The 18,411-nt window shown below is 38.7% G+C and overlaps 1 protein-coding gene across 1 annotated transcript in view; it reads left to right on the top strand.

Moving 5' to 3' along the window:
- The window catches only part of LOC127581486 (nuclear pore membrane glycoprotein 210-like), a 94,466-nt gene that overhangs the window by 58,959 nt on the left and 17,096 nt on the right, over positions 1-18,411 (top strand). Inside the window, 8 exon segments of the mRNA XM_052035945.1 lie at positions 4,576-4,677; positions 4,757-4,885; positions 5,262-5,389; positions 6,718-6,850; positions 8,334-8,396; positions 9,547-9,726; positions 12,264-12,344; positions 15,596-15,727. Coding sequence (XP_051891905.1) covers positions 4,576-4,677; positions 4,757-4,885; positions 5,262-5,389; positions 6,718-6,850; positions 8,334-8,396; positions 9,547-9,726; positions 12,264-12,344; positions 15,596-15,727 — 948 coding nt within the window.

The raw sequence follows: 18,411 nt of genomic DNA, 5'->3' as shown, positions 1-18,411 counted from the left end.
TAACTTCACCACCATTGACATTAGACTCATTGGCCTGTAGTCACCTGGCTTCTCCATGCAGTCCTTCTTGGAAAAAGTACCACATTTTCTAACCTCCAGTCATCTGATGCTTCACCTGTGACTAACGAAGATTATAAGTTTCTATCAGAACCCCAGCAATCTCCTCACTTTCCTCCCATAGCAACCTGGCACACATCTCATCAGGCCCTGGGGATTTATCCACCTTTATGCCCCCTAAAGTCATTAAATACCACCTTTTTAGTGATAAATTTGTAACTACATCGTGAATATGGATGAGAAATACTCATTTAAGATCTGACCTGGATCTACCTCTGGATTGGTATTTATGTTTTTACAAAACAGAGCCTTTAATATTTTTTAGTTTGTTCTTCAAATACATCAAATTATTGTGCAATATTCGATATTTTCATGAATTTTGGCACTAGTAGGAGTTGCTACAGGATAAAGTGAAAATACGGTGTCAATGCAGTGTTTGGGGTGATCTTTTGGCATTAACACCTTATAAAACTAACCGGGCAATATATTAAGCATAAAGTCCTCTTTTTTTTATTTTTGAGCTAATAAGATAAAACCAACCTTGCTAAATTACTTTCTTTGCTGTTTTCTAATACAATAATATAGATATTTTGTATATGTTAATTCACAAGTGCTGAACATCCATCATATGTAGTGAAATTAAGATTGAAGTGGAGAGTTACTATGCAGCATGGAGGCACCAAGGGGAGATGGATATATGAACAGACAGGAGGGGAGGGGGGAAATAAAATCAAACAATTACTTGAGACCAATTCTGCCACTCCTAATATCTGATTCATTATGCTCTTACTAAGTTATCTGACCATCCATTTAGAGGTAGGGTTGTGTGTCCCTGAGTAAACTTTAAATAATTTACATTTCAGAGCGTGCAACAAAAGTCTGATTTTGAAATAATCTATAATTGAAAATTTAAGCCAAAGGTGTAATGGATAGATCACACAGAACATAAGAAATAGAAGCAGGATCAGATCATACTGGGCAGCAAGCATCGCATTAAGGCTGATAATGTATTGGCTTGAATATGGTTTTCCTGTAACTGGTGTATACTTGTCAATTTCTAAATATATCCCCCTACTATTCTCAAGTCAGCCTTGAGGTGCAAGCTTCCCAGTCAAAGAACTTAAAAATAGATAGAATGCTTTCACAGTGCATTTCTGGTGGTATTCCACCTTATACATTTATTGTGTATATTAATAAGTAATGCAGTTCAGATCTTTTTGTTGTTTTACATCAGATGAGTTAAAACATACAGAAGCTTAGAATAGAATTGTCTCTGGAACATTTAATCAAATGAACCTTTGTTGCTGAGTTTTCTATTAATGTTTTCAAATGGGTTAATAAACAATGTTTTGGGTGATTTGTGTTACTTCATCCACAAGGAAGTAAGATAAGGCATTTATACCAGGCCCTTGAATACTTCATTTCATGAACATCAAGATGTGACAAGATGCACTGCACATCTCTAAAACAATACTCTCATTTATCCAGACACAATCCCATAATCACAAAGCAGTTATTTCATCTTAACTCTCTGCAACACCACCCACCCCATTTTACAAAGTTGACAAAACAGGGGTCTAACCTGCAAATGTGGGATAATGAAAAGGTTACTCGCTGTCCTTGAGCTTCCTTGTTTCGTGAGAAATAGGAGGCCCTTGCAAGTTCAGCAACTCACCAGGTTGGAGGGGACCATCCTCCTCCTTGTCGCCACAGGGTCCACAGAGGCTCATGCTATCTTACAAGCAGAGGCTGTAAGGAATTCGCCAGGTATGCTCACTATAATTTTTCTTTGTGAATACTACATCCCTTTTGATTTGATTTACAGTAGACTTCATTATTATTATCTGTGCTGTATTTTTTGTCTTTGAGAATATGAGGAGAGACCCCTGTTATGCTCTCTGCAGAACACAATCATTGGGAGCAGGATAGAAGACTAGAGGTACAAAAGATCAAGCAGAATGATGATGACAAACAAAGTGCATCATTGACCCTTATACCCCACAGCACCATCTTTGAAACTGGCACTACAAGGGATAAGCAAATTAGGTTAGAGGGAATTATGTCGTGGGAAGGTATACCAGGCACTGTTGGGCTGAAGGCTGGCATGGGTATAGGAAATCTGATGTGGAGTCTCACCAGAGGGAAAGTCCATGCACCCAAACTGCCCTATAGAATGCTTGAGGACTGTGGGATGCTTTAATCACTGAGTTGTGTGTTATGTATGCCTGGGCGGATCCATGAGATGGTGAAGTTCAGGAAGGGGTCCGTCTCCAAGCTCTTGCAGGAGGTTCTGTAGAGCCAAGAGGACATAATCACCACTTTCAAGGCCAAACATGGTTTTTCTCAAGGACTTAGCACCAATCCACAAGGTGACAGCTGTGGTGGAGGCAAAGACAGTCACCACATAAAATCTTTATAATATAATGCAGTTTAACCCTGATTCAACTGCAGGTCTGATCTTTACCTCACGGGAACATCTTGAAGCCTATTTCTTCCCAGCTCATAAAGATGTGTTGGTCGGTAGATTAATTATCCACTGTAAATTTCACATTGTCTAGATTGGTGATAAGAGAAACAGGGGTCAGCAAGAACTGGTCATCTCTAATGCAGGCACGTGAGAGAGACTAGATTACATGGAAAGAGGTTGAGACTGAAAGCCAACATAAACTCGATGGACCGATTGACCACCTTTTCTGTCAGAAGGGGAAAAAATATGAAGCTCTAAAGGGCAAGGCACCAGGGAGTATGTTGATGGCCTCGAATTAACAGAAAGATGTCACGTGAGCAGATCTCTGTTCTCTCTATACAATAATATAACATTGGTAAGCAGATTGCTGCTTTCACAGGGGTGCAACCCATAAGCAGTTAGTAGTACTTTAGGAGCAGAAGGATGATGCACATCAGCAACTAGCTTTTCTGCATTAACAGGTTACTCTCTTGCATGAACAGAGAGATGGCATGCATTAGCAGGTTTTTCCTCTACAATAGCAGAGAAATGCACGCCACTTCCATATGCATGCGCATACATGCACACACCTACTTCTTCCTCGTGAGCAGGGTGCTGCTTAGATTGCACAAAGAGCTGATTCCAAGGGAAAAGTGAAGACAGCAATGACTGGGCATCTGTGATTCATAATTTGTCAACCAGATGAATTCTAGGCCTGAAGTTTGAAACAATAGTAGGGCAGTCTATGCCAGCGGGTCATTGTACCATTGTCCATCCAATCTTTGGAGAGTTAGCATGAAATGCATTTTCAGTACATTGATGCCACCTCTCATGAGGGAATCAATCTCCCACTACAATATCTCAGGTAGGACAATCACCTGTGCTTGACAACCAGCAATCCCAGACTGCTTCATTCGGTCCTGAGCAAGAACTTGCCATGGATCATCGAGGGCATCTAAGCAGACTCAGTGCAAGGGAGCAGCCACCCAGCACCCAGACTGCATTACCTTAGGACTTCAAAATCCAGGTACAATATGGTGAGAGAGAAAAGGTACCAGGGTGTGTAACTTTACACCCTGTGCAAAGGTAGGGACATCAGAAGTAGATGTAGATCATTCAGTTCCTTATCCCATGGCACTCTTATGGGTTCAGGATCTTGACCAATGTTTAGACCTGCAGAGTGGAGAATCTCCAAGATTAACATGCTGTATGCAGAGGTGATTCCTGTTTAAGCAAGATGCTGTTCACCAGGAAATACATAGATTTTATCATAACCATTTAGGTTAAAAGGTCAGGGAATCATTCATTGATATGTTCTATTCGGTGCAGATGGACTTGCACTCTAGGATATGAGTGGATTTTATGCATCATCTGTGTTCTGGATGGTAATTGGTGTGTGTACTGTCTTGTTGAGGATTGTAATGTGGAAGGCGTTATTTGGTTTGCATTAGGGCTTTTATTTTGCAAACTCCTCAGGAGCTTGTCCCTCTATTATATCTCTTGAAGTTAATTCTTGCTTCCTCAGTTTGGCCAGGGGCTGCAGTAGTGGATGCTGAGCCAGGACAACTCCCTGTCAAAAATCTTCTTTATCTTATTTTTTCTGCTTGTACTGCTGTTCAAGCTCAGCTTCATGACTCTGACCCTCCAAGTCTCCTTGCTCCTCTTCCTTCAGCACCACTTGCTGTGTTTGACTGCCAAAGTTGTGCAGCAGTCAGCAGTGAAGTTTGCATGTCTGCTGGCATGTACTGCAAGACACCCCCAGACTGAAGCAGGTAACAAAATGTCATTTTCAGGAGACCTGTAACATTTTCCATATGTGTGGCTCTCTTTGTATCTGCACTCAGCTGGTATGGTTGAAGAATGCAGCAGTGTGAGAGGCCACAGAACTAAAGGATTGTCCTCTCCCCCTAGGATCCATCACTTTTCAAAAGAATCATTTTGAAAAATCCTGGTGATATACTAAAGCACAATATTGTGTGAGTTTGTTCCTTTCTTTGTGAGAAAATTATAGAGTAAATCTGAATCTCTGTGAATGAAACAAACTCAGTAACTTCCATTTTGTTTTTCTCTAGGAAGCAATTTACTTAACTGAAGGCTCTGGATATTTTTTCATTAATACTACGGACTCTGAGATTTTGACCAGCACATATATAGAGGCCAAAAATTATGTACAAGTTAGTATCAGGTTCTTGAAAACCTGTTTATTTTTACCTTTACTGATTGTGTTGATACTGATAACCCTTGTTGCTGCAGATAAGGCCACTGCAACCTGGAATAGTGACAATGAAAGCATATGACCTTTGCCTGACCTGTAAAGGTCCAGCCAGAGCAGAGATCCATGTATCAGATATATTAGACTTTGAGCTGGACTTTATTCATAAGGTAAGCATAATGACAATTTGCATGTGCTGTGAAATGTATAATACTAAACGCCTACTACTTCTGACTAGTTGGTTATTTTTTAACCAAGTAAAAGTTATATTTTTATGCCTAAAGCTTCAGGAACATTAAAATTATATGCAAGGTTTTCCTGTTAATTTTCTGAGAGTCACATAGAAATCTAGCAGTGCAGAAGGTACAAATTCAGCCCATTGAGTTAATGCTGAAATCTACTGTAGGTACCAGATCGGTAGAACTTACAGAGTGTCTCAAGGAAGAGGCTTATGTCAGGGGATGATCCAAAGGAATTTAAATGGGAAGATGTTTGAAAAATGCAGAGAAGGCACTAAATAAATTTCATTGCATGATTTTTCCTCAGGTTGAAATTGGAAAGTCTGTTGCAGTAAATGTGAGAATCCTGGATTTCTTCAAGAAACGCTTTTTGAACAGATACTTTCATTTCATGAATATAAGCCTGCAGGCAGCTTCCCCAATTGTCACCTTAGAGTAAGTACAGAGTGAAGGTGCAGTTGTTTAAAAAAGTCGTTTTAGGTAGACTGCCTAAATAGACCAAAAATAAGATAAATATTTCTTTCAAAACCTATATTGATCTCTTTAGTGCCACTAATATCTTCACTTTCAGATCAAGTGGATGTGTATTTTGATACTTTTTCAACTATTTCATGGTTTTCACATTTTGGACACAAGTCCTCTACCTCTTAACCAGATCCTGAAGATATTTATTAGTCACATGTACATCGAAACGCACAGTGAAATGCATCTTTGCGTAGTGTGTTCTGGGGGCAGCCCGCAAGTGTCGCCACGCTTCCGGCGCCAACATAGCATGCCCACAGCTCCTAACCCATATGTCTTTGGAATGTGGAGGAAACCGGAGCACCCAGAGGAAACCCATGCAGACACACGGGGAAGACGTACAAACTCCTTGCAGACAGCGGTGGGAATTGAACCCGGGTCACTGGCGCTGTAATAGCGTTACACTAATTGCTACACTACCGTATCGCCCTTGGTCTGCCGTTTAATCTACTACTTCACATCAAAGACATGCAGGTTTGTAGGTTAATTGGCTTCCATAAATTGAAGCTATGAGGCAGCAGCTCCACACTACACCAGTGTTGCACACATTTTAGACAAGGCAGAGAAAGGCTAAAAGGAATGTGAAAAGTTAGAATGAATTAAAGGAACGTACAGGATGTAAAGAAGGAGAAATTTTAACTGAAGGTTGTGAGAAGAAACAAGTGAAGTAGACAACAGTGAAATAGAGGTTAAAAATGTAGGTAGAGAATGGAAGTGAGATCAAAGAGAAATAGTGGATAAAGGAGAGAGGGAGAACATAGCTAATGGATGAGAATTATCCTAATATTGAAGTACTTTTTGAAATATATTATGCCAGTGGAGAACTGCACAATGTAATGCACTTAATTCTAATATGCATGGTTCATAATTTTTTTTTCCACAAAGCATATGGAGTGCAATGTAATGATAACTTCTTAGTGGCAGCTGAAAAAGCTTGTTAAATCGACACCATATAACTGTTAACAATTTGCATAGGGCTTTAGGAAGCTCATTAATTGGGTACATGCCTGTTGAAAGGTTGAACATGGCTTTCCAGCAGATCAACTAATTTTCTACTTCTTGCAAACAGTTATATAATTTAATTTCAATTGTACTAATGGTAGTTGTGGATAGATGCACTCCCTCAAATAGTGCTTATCAAAGAATTGTATTTGATGCTGTTTGCTTATAGTAGTTTTAGGAAGGTGTTGGAATATGCTGTAAATTATAAACATTTTCACAATTTTAAAAAATATTTTCAGAGCAGTTTCTAACTTGGATAAACATGCTGCAAGTTACATAATGAGAGCTGTGACCTTGGGGCAAACAACTCTTGTAGCAACTGTCAGGGACAAAAATGGTCGAAAGCTGAGCTCTGCTCCACATCAAATAGAGGTAAATGTGTCTTTCTTGTATGTTTTTATGAATGAAAGTTAGTATCAGTACGTATGTCTGCTTTAGCTACTGAGCAGAATGTAATGGATCTTGCTGAGAATGTTTTGCAGAGTTCCAACAGGAGGCAGGTCATTTTCTTTAAACAGGGAGTAGCAGAATTTTCATCTACAATGATGCTTCTGATAATATTTCAAGCTTCCTTATGAAACCAAAGGCACAGTTTTTCCTCCATTATTTCACCACAGATTAGGTGGGATAACAGCAGAAGTAATGGGGTTAGGGGACCTACCACCTTGAGTAAATTTGCCCTCTGCTGAACTAAAAACTGCTAGCTGCTCCTTCAATATCCTATGTCCTGCAAATAATAATAGGACCCAATATATGAGTCATCATCCAATTTTTCTGTCAGGAGGGATGCCAGGCATAGGTTGTAGACGTAGTTATACTTGAGGAATGGGACCTTAATAGTGGGCTCCTCTCTCTTTCAAGATCTCCTTGCCTTTTTTCTTAGTGACTCTGACAGTGCTAATTCAAAAATAAATCTTCGTGCAGTTCCCTGTTCTTTCTAATAGCAGATATAGATTTGGTATTTCAAGAGGTATTTGACTGCAGGACTCATTACATTTACCCCTTTGCAACAGTGACTTCTGCCTTGGCAGTAATTTTGCTGTTCTGTATTATTAAATGGGTCCCAGGGACAACATTGGCAGGGATTACAGCTGGTAAAACTTTCACCCCAGTACTCTTCAGCATTTTGAGAGGAATTCAGCTCAAGAAGAAATAAAAGCAAAGAATGCTGGAAGTTCAGATGACATCTACGAAGAGAGAAGCAGTTAAAATCACAGGTCAATGGCCCTCTGTTGTAGCTAGAGAATATCTGAGATGTAACAAATTTTAAGGGAGTATGGAGGTGGCAGGACCCTATTCCAGCTGTTATACTTGTTGTGATCCATTTAGTCCTGATGTAGAGTCACTGTTCGACCTGACTATTTTCAGAATTTTCTGTTTTATTTCAGACTTCCAGTATTTTAATTTTTGTTTATCTGCGGAAGACCAGATTGAAAGCTGGTGATGACAGTACAGTTGCCTGAAAAAAGCATGTTTCATGAAAGCATTGCACAGTTATAAAACAGAATATTTTGCCCAGGTGTTGATTAAAATTGTACATGGTAAAGGGAAGGTAGTAAGGTTTTTAAAGCAGCTATTTTTGAGGTAGGATAGGATTTGCATTTGTTGTACAATTGATTTTTTTTTAGAGTTTCAAGCCAAATTCAACTTCATGATCATGTCTCTTATTTGACAATTTTCCCTTTGATCTTAGTACCAAAAAGTCATGTTGTTTTCTTAACAATATCAATGCTGCATAATATACACTTGTATAAACTGGATACATTATGTTTTCCATGCTTAAAAAATAAGCATTAGTCAGGCTTTGTAATATATATCTCACGTCATACTAACCTGCAATTTTCTTTGGCTCCAGGTATTTCCACCTTTTAGACTAATCCCTCGAAGAGTGACATTGATCATTGGTGGTATGATGCAGGTTAGTAGAACCAAGTAAAATCAGAATGCTTATTTATTGCATGAATACAGAATTTAAGAACACCCAGCTGTGATATAGAACCAAATATTTTCTAAATAATAGCATAATATGTAGCATGCAAAGAATAGAGAGCCAACATAGATTTAGAATAGTTGAGAATCTTAATGTGTGAGTATGTAGTGCTTGGAACTTTTATGATTAACTAACTCCTTGATCTCCTGGTCATTCTCATCATACCAGTCCTGGTTCTTCTTGGGAGGGAAACCAAAAGTTTCTTAACAGATGCCAAATATAGCAGATTTTAGGGCAGCCCGTAAACTGGACACTACACTATTACTGCAAGTTGAGAGTTGACAGATTATCGGTGAGGCACTGTGAGGTCCTTGAGAGTTTTGACATTGATCTTTTTGCAGCAGTGCTGCTGTTGCTACTAATATTTTCCAGCCAGGTTGAGTGAGATAACAGCCAATTAAGCATTAGTTGGTCCAGCAATCATCGGTGCTTGTCATGGTGCAGGTGACATAGATACCCTTGTGGTCCTTCACTTGTGCTTGTCCCTTCGACAAAACAGGGTGTTCTTATGACAATGCCATGCTCCAGGCCCTTTGTCAAGAGCAGGGCCTCTGGAGTTGTCCTTTTCTACTCCTTGTTTGACAATGATAGCCTGTCAGAGTGGTGTGTCACTTCCCACCCTGGACAGAAAGTCATCCAGGAGGATCGGTCTCTTTCCCTTTGGGATGAAGACCAGGATTTTGTCAAGGTCGGATTAATTGTCATCCTTGGGCTCATTGAAAGCTTCCAAGGTGTGGGTGTAGAGTACCCTACTTCAGAATAAAAATCAAGAATGACAGATATGGGAGTAATTCTGCTGCCTCAAGTGAGCTTGAAGTGGATATGCTCCCAATAGGATTTGAAGGATAGGGAAATAAATACATGAAGAGCAATAGGAAAGTTTGTTAGAAATTGGCTCCTTTATTTTTAAATTATAGTGGTTCTCTCATTTGTATTTTAGAGGTTCCATTGCATAGATGAGAAGACAAGAAATTGTGAATTTTGTGAAGATCACAGGCAAAAAGTACTTCTCTAATTACTTGCCTGAAAATAGTTTTGACAGTTGTGCATTTTCTGATTTTGTTACAATTAATTGCAGGTGATGTCTGAAGGTGGTCCACAACCACAATCAAATATTTATTTCTTTATTAATAATAACACTATTGCTAAGGTAAATAAATTAGGACAGCTTACTGCCTTGGCGGTAGGAACTGCAAAAGTGACTGGTATTGTCCAAGCGGTTGACGATGACACAGGAAGAGTGGTTGTTTTTTCTCAGGTAATGCTATTTTTGCCTTTGAACTTGCTACAAAACATGTTTCTACCCTAATACCCAGCTTTTAATTTGTATCGTGACTTGTGGTTAAAACTTATTATTTGTTTAATGCATTAAAGGCTCATTGCAATTTTTCCTAATTGAAAACAAATGAGTCACTTTTGATTTTCGTATTATCTGCTGCTGGAATGTTTGCATTCAATTTTGCACAGAGTGAGCCCATGCCAGCGCTCTGTAGACCAATCTAGTCACTACTATTCCCCAGCTAAAGTTTCTCTAAAGCCTGGCAAATTACTTTCCTTCAAACATCCATTTAGTAGTTTAGAAAGGCTATCTAAGTTGTGACTCTTATTGTGCATAAAAATTCTTTCAGGTTATATCCAGAATAAGACCGTAAGACATAGGAGCAGAATTATGCTATTCGGCCCTTTGAGTGTGCTTTGCCATTCAATCAGGGCTGATTTGTTTTTCCCTCTCAACCCCATTCTCCTGCCTTCTCCCCGTAACCTTTGACCTTACTAGTCAAGAACCTATCAACCTCCGCTTTAAGTATACCCACTGACTTGGCCTCCACAGCTGTCTGTGGCAATGAATTCCATAGATTCACCACCCTCTGGCTAAAGAAATTCATCCTCATCTCTGTTCTAAAGGGGCGTCCTTCTGTTCTGAGACTCTGCCCTCTGGTCCTAGACTCTCCAGGTCTACTCTAGCCAGGCCTTTCAATATTCGGTAGGTTTCAATGAGACTCCCCTCTCATCCTTCTAAACTCCAGCGAGTACAAGCCCAGAACCATCAAACAATCCTCATACATTGACCCTTTCATTCCCGGGATTATTCTTGCAAACCTCCTCTGGACTCTCTCCAATGCCAGCACATCCTTCCTTAGATATGGGGCCCAAAACTACTCGCAATACTCTGAACAGCACCTTATAAAGCCTCAGCATTACATCCCTCCTTTTATATTCTGGTCCTCTTGAAATGAATGCTAACATTGCATTTGCCTTCCTTACTACCGACTCAACCTGCAAGTCAACCTTTAGAGAATCTTGCACCTCTGATTTCTGAATTCACTCCCCGTTTAGAAAGTAGTCTACGCCTTTTTTCCTTCAACCAGAGTGCATCACAGTACATTTCCCTACACTGTATTCCATCTGCCACTTCTTTGCCCATTCTTCTGCAGACTCCCTGCTTCCTCAACACTACCTACCCCTCCACCTATCTTTGTATAATCCACAAGCTTGGCCACAAAGCCCTCAATTCCGTCATCCAGATCATTAAAGTATCATGTGAAAAGTAGTGGACCCAACATCAACCCTTGCGGAACACCACTAATCACCGGCAGCCAACCAGAGAGGGCCCTCTTTATTCCCACTCTTTGCCTTCTGCCAGTCAGCCAATCTTCTATCCATGCTAGTACCTTTCCTGTAGTACCATGAGCTGTTATCTTGTTGAGCAGGCTCAATCATGGCACCTTGTCAAATAAATACCACTTTTTTAAATATTTAACTTTCTATATCATTTTTTCTGGTGAAATTATACTCGGCTCTCATATTAAAATGCCATTCCTTCACCTTAATTAGCTCTTTGATGATCTCAACTGACTCATTTCAAAAATACTCAGGAAGGGGATTAAAATGGCTTAGAGCAATCCTTGTGGTAGATTGGTATGGAAAGGATAACTCAATTGACTTCTATATTTCAGCTGTATTGATATATCAGGTTTTTTACTCTATTGTGAGACCAAGGTTACAATACTTTCAAATGAATAGAGATAATTAATAAATAGGTGATTCTCATTAATTACAGATTTAGTATATTGACACTGTAAATGCAACATCCAATTTGTAGCAACCATTTGCAGTAAAACAAGAGAGTACCTGAAAGATAAGTTCCTTTAAACCTTTTGTGTTTTTATCATGCAACATTTATGGTGGCAGTGGAAGACCTGATCATGTATTTGTCCATTTTCAACATTTTATATACAAATAAGATCTAGGACATGAAATTGAAATCTGTTGCACCCATTATTTGCTGATGCAAGGAATTTGCAGAGCAGTCAGATCTAATGTCAGTCTGTGTTCAGCATAAATTTGATAACAGTACTGATGGCTCCAACCAAGGCTCTTAACCTGAAGGCTGGACATTCATTAAGCTGCTGGAAGGACAGCTATATTTTAAAGGTCATTGGTTACCCACAGATTATTATTCGTTCCCACTCAAAAAAAATCCAAACCACAGTCACTAATGAAATCGTGCTGTATTGCACATATACAGCAACTCATCACCCTTGTGCATGCAATAAATGAATGTCTTTTGTGTACCTTTTCCTGCCCTATTGTGCCTACACAGTGCCAGTTCTAAAGAGTGCTGTTGTCAATCTCAGCCAGTATATTTATTTATTAAATTGTATGAGAGGATCATTTTAAGGTGGTTTGGACATATGCCTATGGAAATCTGCTTAGATTAACCAGCAGTTTCCAACAGGCTGCACTAATGTGAGATTAACTTTTCTGAATAACTCAAGTTTTTTTGGCAAAAAGGATGACGTGGCTGTAGAAGTAATTCGGCTAAAGGGGATAAAAATCCATGCTCCAGTAACTAGACTGAAGACTGGAACTCAGGTACAGTGTGTAATCTTTTTGTATACCTACATTTAAGTAATTTGTTGTTAGTAATATTGTTGTTAACATTCAAATTTTAAAAGATACTCAGAACAAAATTAATTATTTCTCAATGCAAAAGTGCACAATAAAGCACAATTGCCTGGAAATTCATAATATGTCATTAGTTGCATCAGCACATCATGCTCTGCCTCCACTGAAGTTAAGTTAATGGAATGAATTTTGGAGGCAGAATACAACCCACTAATATTGCTGTATAGTGTGCTTAATGATAACAACCCAGGATGAATTTCTACCCAATGTTTTGTGCATTGTGAATCTTAGAATTTTACAGGAAAGGAAGAGACTAGTTTCCCGAAATATTTAATCCTGTCCCCTTAGTTTATTCCTCACATGTGGTCTTTATAGTTTTTCTTCTGAATTATCTATCTGCTTTTAAAAGATGTTATAAAGTCTGCTTCCAAAATATTTCAGTCTGTTTTTAAATAAATGTCTAACTACCCTTTGGTTCATTGGTTGATGATCTAAAGTTTATGCCCTCTCAGTGGCAACAGTGAAGATAGATTTTACCTGTTTTCATGACCTCGAACTCCTCAGGCATCTTCTTTTAACCTTCTTTATTCCCTGGAAAAGACCTTCCATTCATTTCTCATATCATTTCAGTACGTTTTTTCTGTCCCCTCTCAAAGACTTTGATACTCTTCCTAAATTAAGGTGACCAAAACCCTTTATATCTGCAGAGCTGTTCATCAGACATAAGATTTTAAATGTTTTGTTTTTATCAACCTGTCTACCTATTTTCAAAGATTTGTTTACCTAAAGCTCCCAAACTCCATGATTTGTTCTTCCTTTTACATTTTACTGTAAATTTCATGTCCTTATTCTTCCAAAAATATCATGCTTCTCTGCCTTAAGCTGCATCAGACATCTAGTTTCTCAAACTGCTTGTATGTCTCCATGATTAAATAACCTTCACAGTTACTACCACACTTTGTTTTTATATTGTCTCCATAGTTCCATTGTCTCCATTTTTATATTGTCTTTGAACAGTGAGGCCATTTTAACACTTTTAAATTACAGCCTTGACAAAAGACAAAATTCTGTCACCCACTGAGTGCAGAGGGTTGGTGAGGTCAGCCCTTTGCATCTGGACCAGGTGAGGACAGGCAGGTGAGCATTTTGAACAGTGGGCTTGGTTGACTTTGGGCATAATGGGTCGTTGGGAAGCACCCTGATTTATATCAAGATTCTCAAATCTCTGGAACATAAATTAGAACTTAATACAGACACATGGGATCTTTTGATGTTTAGATTTCAGAATTGTTTATGTTGCAAACGTGTGCTATAAGCTGCTTCTTGTTACATTTCACAGTATTTAATCTATTTTTTTCTGAAAACGGATATGGTATTGAATTAATATTCAAGGGTTGTATGTAGAAAATGAATAGACTTACACAGGTTTAAGATGTGCCGCTGGCTTCTGGCATTGAATGTGCATTGAATCCAAACTAGCCAGGATGCTGAATTCAGAAAATATAATAAATTTATTTTGAGAACAATGGGCAGAATACTACATTTATAAATATTGTACATTCTTTATACGTTGTTCAACAGCATCCTGCCAATACCATGTGACTTCTGTACGTCCATATACAAAGGGATGGGTAAGGGACCATTATTTCCACCAGAAATTGTCTTGGAACTAAAACTAGGTAGAAGCCTGCTCTCAAAGTTCCCCAACATCATACATTCCAATCCTATTTAAAGCAAGGAAATTTGTTGCCAATATAATGTTAAATAATAAAGTGTCAGCATGGATTAAAAATTGGTTATCATGTAAAAGTAAATGGGTCCTTTTCAGGTTGGTAGGATCTATCATCAGGGAGTATCCAAGGATCAGTTCTTGGCCCTCAATTATTTACTATTTATATTAATGATCCAGAGAAGGGGGCAGAATGTAAGATACCTGAGTTTCCCATGACACGAAAGTAGGTGGAAGGGCAAGTTGTGATGAGGATATTGAGACACTGCAATGGGAAATAGTAGATTGAGTGAGTGGGTAAAAATTGGCAAATGGAGTTTATGTGTGAAAATATGTCATGTACTTCAGAATCAAAAGGCAGATTATTATCTAAATAGAAATAGACTGCAAATGAATGAATTTTAGAGATATCTAGGTATTCTTATGCCTGAATCACAAATAGTAGGCAAGTGTAGCATGTAGTCAACAGAGCAAATGGCATATTGGCATTTATGGCAAAATAGTATGAGTTTAGCAACAGGAAAGTTTTGTTATAACCATATATGTGTTGGTAAGGCTGGAATAATGTGCACAGTTTAGATCCCTTTACCTAAGAAAGGGTATAGTGGCATTGGAGACAGTCCAGAAGAAATCCACCAGGCTAATTCCTGGGATGAGAAGTTTGAGCTGTTAAGAGTGGTTTGGTCTGTCTTCTTTGGAGTGTAGAAAAATGAGGAGTGATCTTATTGAAACACATAAGATGCTTGGGGGCATGACAGAGTAGATGTCAAGATGTTTTCACTAGTGGGAGAATCTTGAATGAAGGTACGTAGTTTCAAGATAAGAGGCTGGTCATCCAAAACCAAGATACTTAGAAATTTCTTCTTGCAGAGGGTGGTGAATCTCGAGACTTCTTTGCCCTAGAGAATTCTGCAGGCTAGCTTATTAGAAGTATTTAAAGTGGAGGTAGATATATTTTGAAAGGTTGGGGAATTGAGGGCTGTTGGGGAGTTGGCAGAGAAGAGGAGCTGAGGCTAGCATGATGATACTGAATGGTGAGACAGGCTTGAGGAGCTAGGTGGCCTACTCCTGCTCCTATTTTCTCATGTTCTTGTGCTATTGAGTTCCAGTTCACTGACACAACTGTTGTATCAATAATATGAAGAGACAGATTGTAAAGAGAAATGCAGTTTTTTAGTATCAGAATAATTCATAGTGAAGTGGATTGCTTAATATTTATACTCCATATAATGTGGAAAAGAATTAATCCCATCTGTTTTGCTTTGGCCAATAAAATCTTCAAAATAGATGACTTCAGAATTATATTTTAATTATACTTTCCTAGGTGTATTTGTCCTTTAAAAATCTTTCAACATTTGTCTTAGCTATTATTGCAAAATCAGTTCTGTATTCAGAATATTAGAGATAAGTAGCAAACTAATTGAAAGTCTGGATTCTTTCTCTAAATATGTGATACAGAGCCAAAAAAAATGACATATTATCTCTTCAGGTGCCAGTGTACGTGACAGGAATCACAAGTTGCCAAACTCCATTTACCTTCGGTAATGGCGTACCTGGCCTGACATTTCACTGGACAACAACAAAACGGGAGGTTATTGAGCTCATCACCAGACACTCGGAGGTAATTTGTCATTTCCTCACAAATGTTCATGCTCTAATATTCAATCAAGTATATGATGTTAATTTAGCATTTTGAACAAATCATAACATCCCGTATTCAAGTACTTCAAATACCTACATTCTCCAATTTTAAAATGCATGATAATTTTTTTCTACAGATTGTTTTTTGTTGATGTAAGATAACTGGATATTTAAGAAACCTTAGTTTGGAAGCAGTATAAAGAAAGAATATGTAACACATAACAAAGAAAATGTAACACACCTTCAATAGGACTGCGGATCTTAAAGTTTTTGGTTTATTGTCTGTCAAAGGCAATAATTTTTCATCTTTCCTTCTTCATTTATAAATGTATTAAATTTCCTCCCCAGGTACTTGGGCACCCCTGTTACCCCTGGCTGAGAGAGATCATGCCCTTAGGTGCTTTATGATATGAAAATTGTCATATAGGCAATTAGATCGATGGCTCTCACTTGGCTTTGGAGCACCTAGACGACAGCAAAACATACGTCAGGCTGCTGTTTATCGATTACAGCTTGGCGTTCAACGCCATCATTCCCTCAGTACTTATCAACAAGCTTCATAACCTGGGCCTCTGTACCTCCCTCTGCAACTGGATTCTCAACTTCCTTATCGGGAGACCACAGTCAGTGCAAATCGGTGGTAATATCTCCTCCTCACTGACAATCAGTTCAGGCACACTTCAAGGATGCATGCTTAGCCCACTGCTCTACTCTCTCTACACTCATGACTGTGTGGCTACGCACAGCTCAAACGCCATCTATAAGTTCACCAATGACACCGCTGTTGTTGGCAGAATCTCAGATGGCGATGAGGAGGTGTACAGGAGTGAGATAGATCGGCTGGTTGAGTGGTGTCACAACAACAACCTCGCACTCAACATCAGCAAGACTGAGGAATTGATTGTGGTCTTCAGGAAGGGGAAGTTGGGAGAACACACACCAGTCCTCATTGAGGGGTCAATGGTGGAAAGGGTGAGCAGCTTCAAGATCCTGGACATCAACATCTCAGAGGATCCATCTTGGGCCCAACGCATTGATGGAATCATGAAGAAGGCACACCAGTGGCACTACTTCATTAGGAGTTTGAGAAGATTTGGTATGTCACTAAAGACTCTTGCAAATTTCTACAGATGTACAGTGGAGAGCATTCTGACTGGTTGCATCACCGCCTGGTATGAAGGCACCAATGTGCAGGATCGAAAGAGGCTGCAGAACCGGCTCCATCACAGGCACAACCCTCCCTGCCATCAAGGACATCTTAAAGAGGTGGTGCCTTAAGAAGGCGGTATCCATCATTAAGGACCCTCACCATCTGGGACATGCCCTCTTCACATTACTACCATCGGGGAGAAGGTACAGGAGCCTGAAGACCCACACTTAATATTTCAAGAACAGCTTATTCCCTCTGCCATCAGATTTCTGAACGGTCCATGAACACTCCCTCATTATTCCTATTTTGCACTATATATTTATTTTTGTAACTTATAGCAATTTTTATGTCTTTATGTCTTGCACTGTACTGCTGCTGCAAACAACAGATTTCATGACATATGTCAGTGATAATAAACCTGATTCTGATTCTGTCCACTAAAATCTAAAAATCTCTGAACTCCGAGATACAAAAGTCTGAAAGCACGTACCATCAGGCTCAAGGACAGTCTGTCCCACTGTTATAAGACTATTGAATTGTTCCCTAGTACAATAAGATGGACTCTTGACCTCACAATCTACCTTGTTATGACCTTGCACCTTACTGTCTACCTGCACTGCACTTTCTCTGTAGCTGTTACACTTTATTCTGCATTCTGTTATTGTTTTACCTTGTACTACATAATTCACTGTGTACTGAATTGATCAGTATGAATGGTATGTAAGACAAGTTTTTCACTGTACCTCGGTACATATGACAAGAATAATCCAATTCCAACTTTGTTTTTTCTGACTTCCATGTCTGTTCGGGTGTCAGTTGAATAAGATCCCAGCCATTCAGAAAAAGTGATGTCATTTAGGCTGGCTGAGCAACCAATTATGTTCAAGAATTCTCACATATGGCAAACCAGAAAGGAAGAAGCACAAGTTTTAATAATAATAATTTAAAGACTTTACCATGTACAAAATTACCTTCAGATTAAGGCTAAATGCAAACATTTAAATAAAATAAACCCATTATATTTCAAAGTTTTTTGCAAGGAATTACAATCCATATACATAAAATTAGTTTTTAAAATAAGAAATTACTGTTCCATTTAAATACTCATTTACACTTTATGAAATATATGTAACATTTTCAGAGTATTTTACAGCAAAACATACCTGAAAATTTCATCACTTTAGTGATTTCCTTTGAACAAGTTGGGGAAGCTTACACATTCCCATATTGAAGTATTTATGCTTGGAAATCTTGAAGTTTGTGATAGATTCATGGTGTAACATCAGTGAATGCTAACAGTTTTGTCATCATAACTATTGCAAAGTCTATGCCATATTTTTGAAATTGCTGCTTTTCTGCATTAGGACATTATTGCAATTAATTGGCATTTTGTTAGCTATGTCCTGAGGAAATGAAAGGCCCCAGAATTCAAGATTTTCTTTCTAATTGTTGTAACTGTGATTTAGTCACTGGAAACAAAAGCTGGTAGACGCAAAAGGTCTGTATTCAATACA

This window comes from Pristis pectinata, chromosome 21, assembly GCF_009764475.1.
Source record: "Pristis pectinata isolate sPriPec2 chromosome 21, sPriPec2.1.pri, whole genome shotgun sequence".
Lineage (NCBI taxonomy): Eukaryota > Metazoa > Chordata > Chondrichthyes > Rhinopristiformes > Pristidae > Pristis > Pristis pectinata.
The sequence above is the reverse complement of the archived record's forward strand: the minus strand, read 5'-3'. Positions and strand labels throughout refer to the sequence as shown.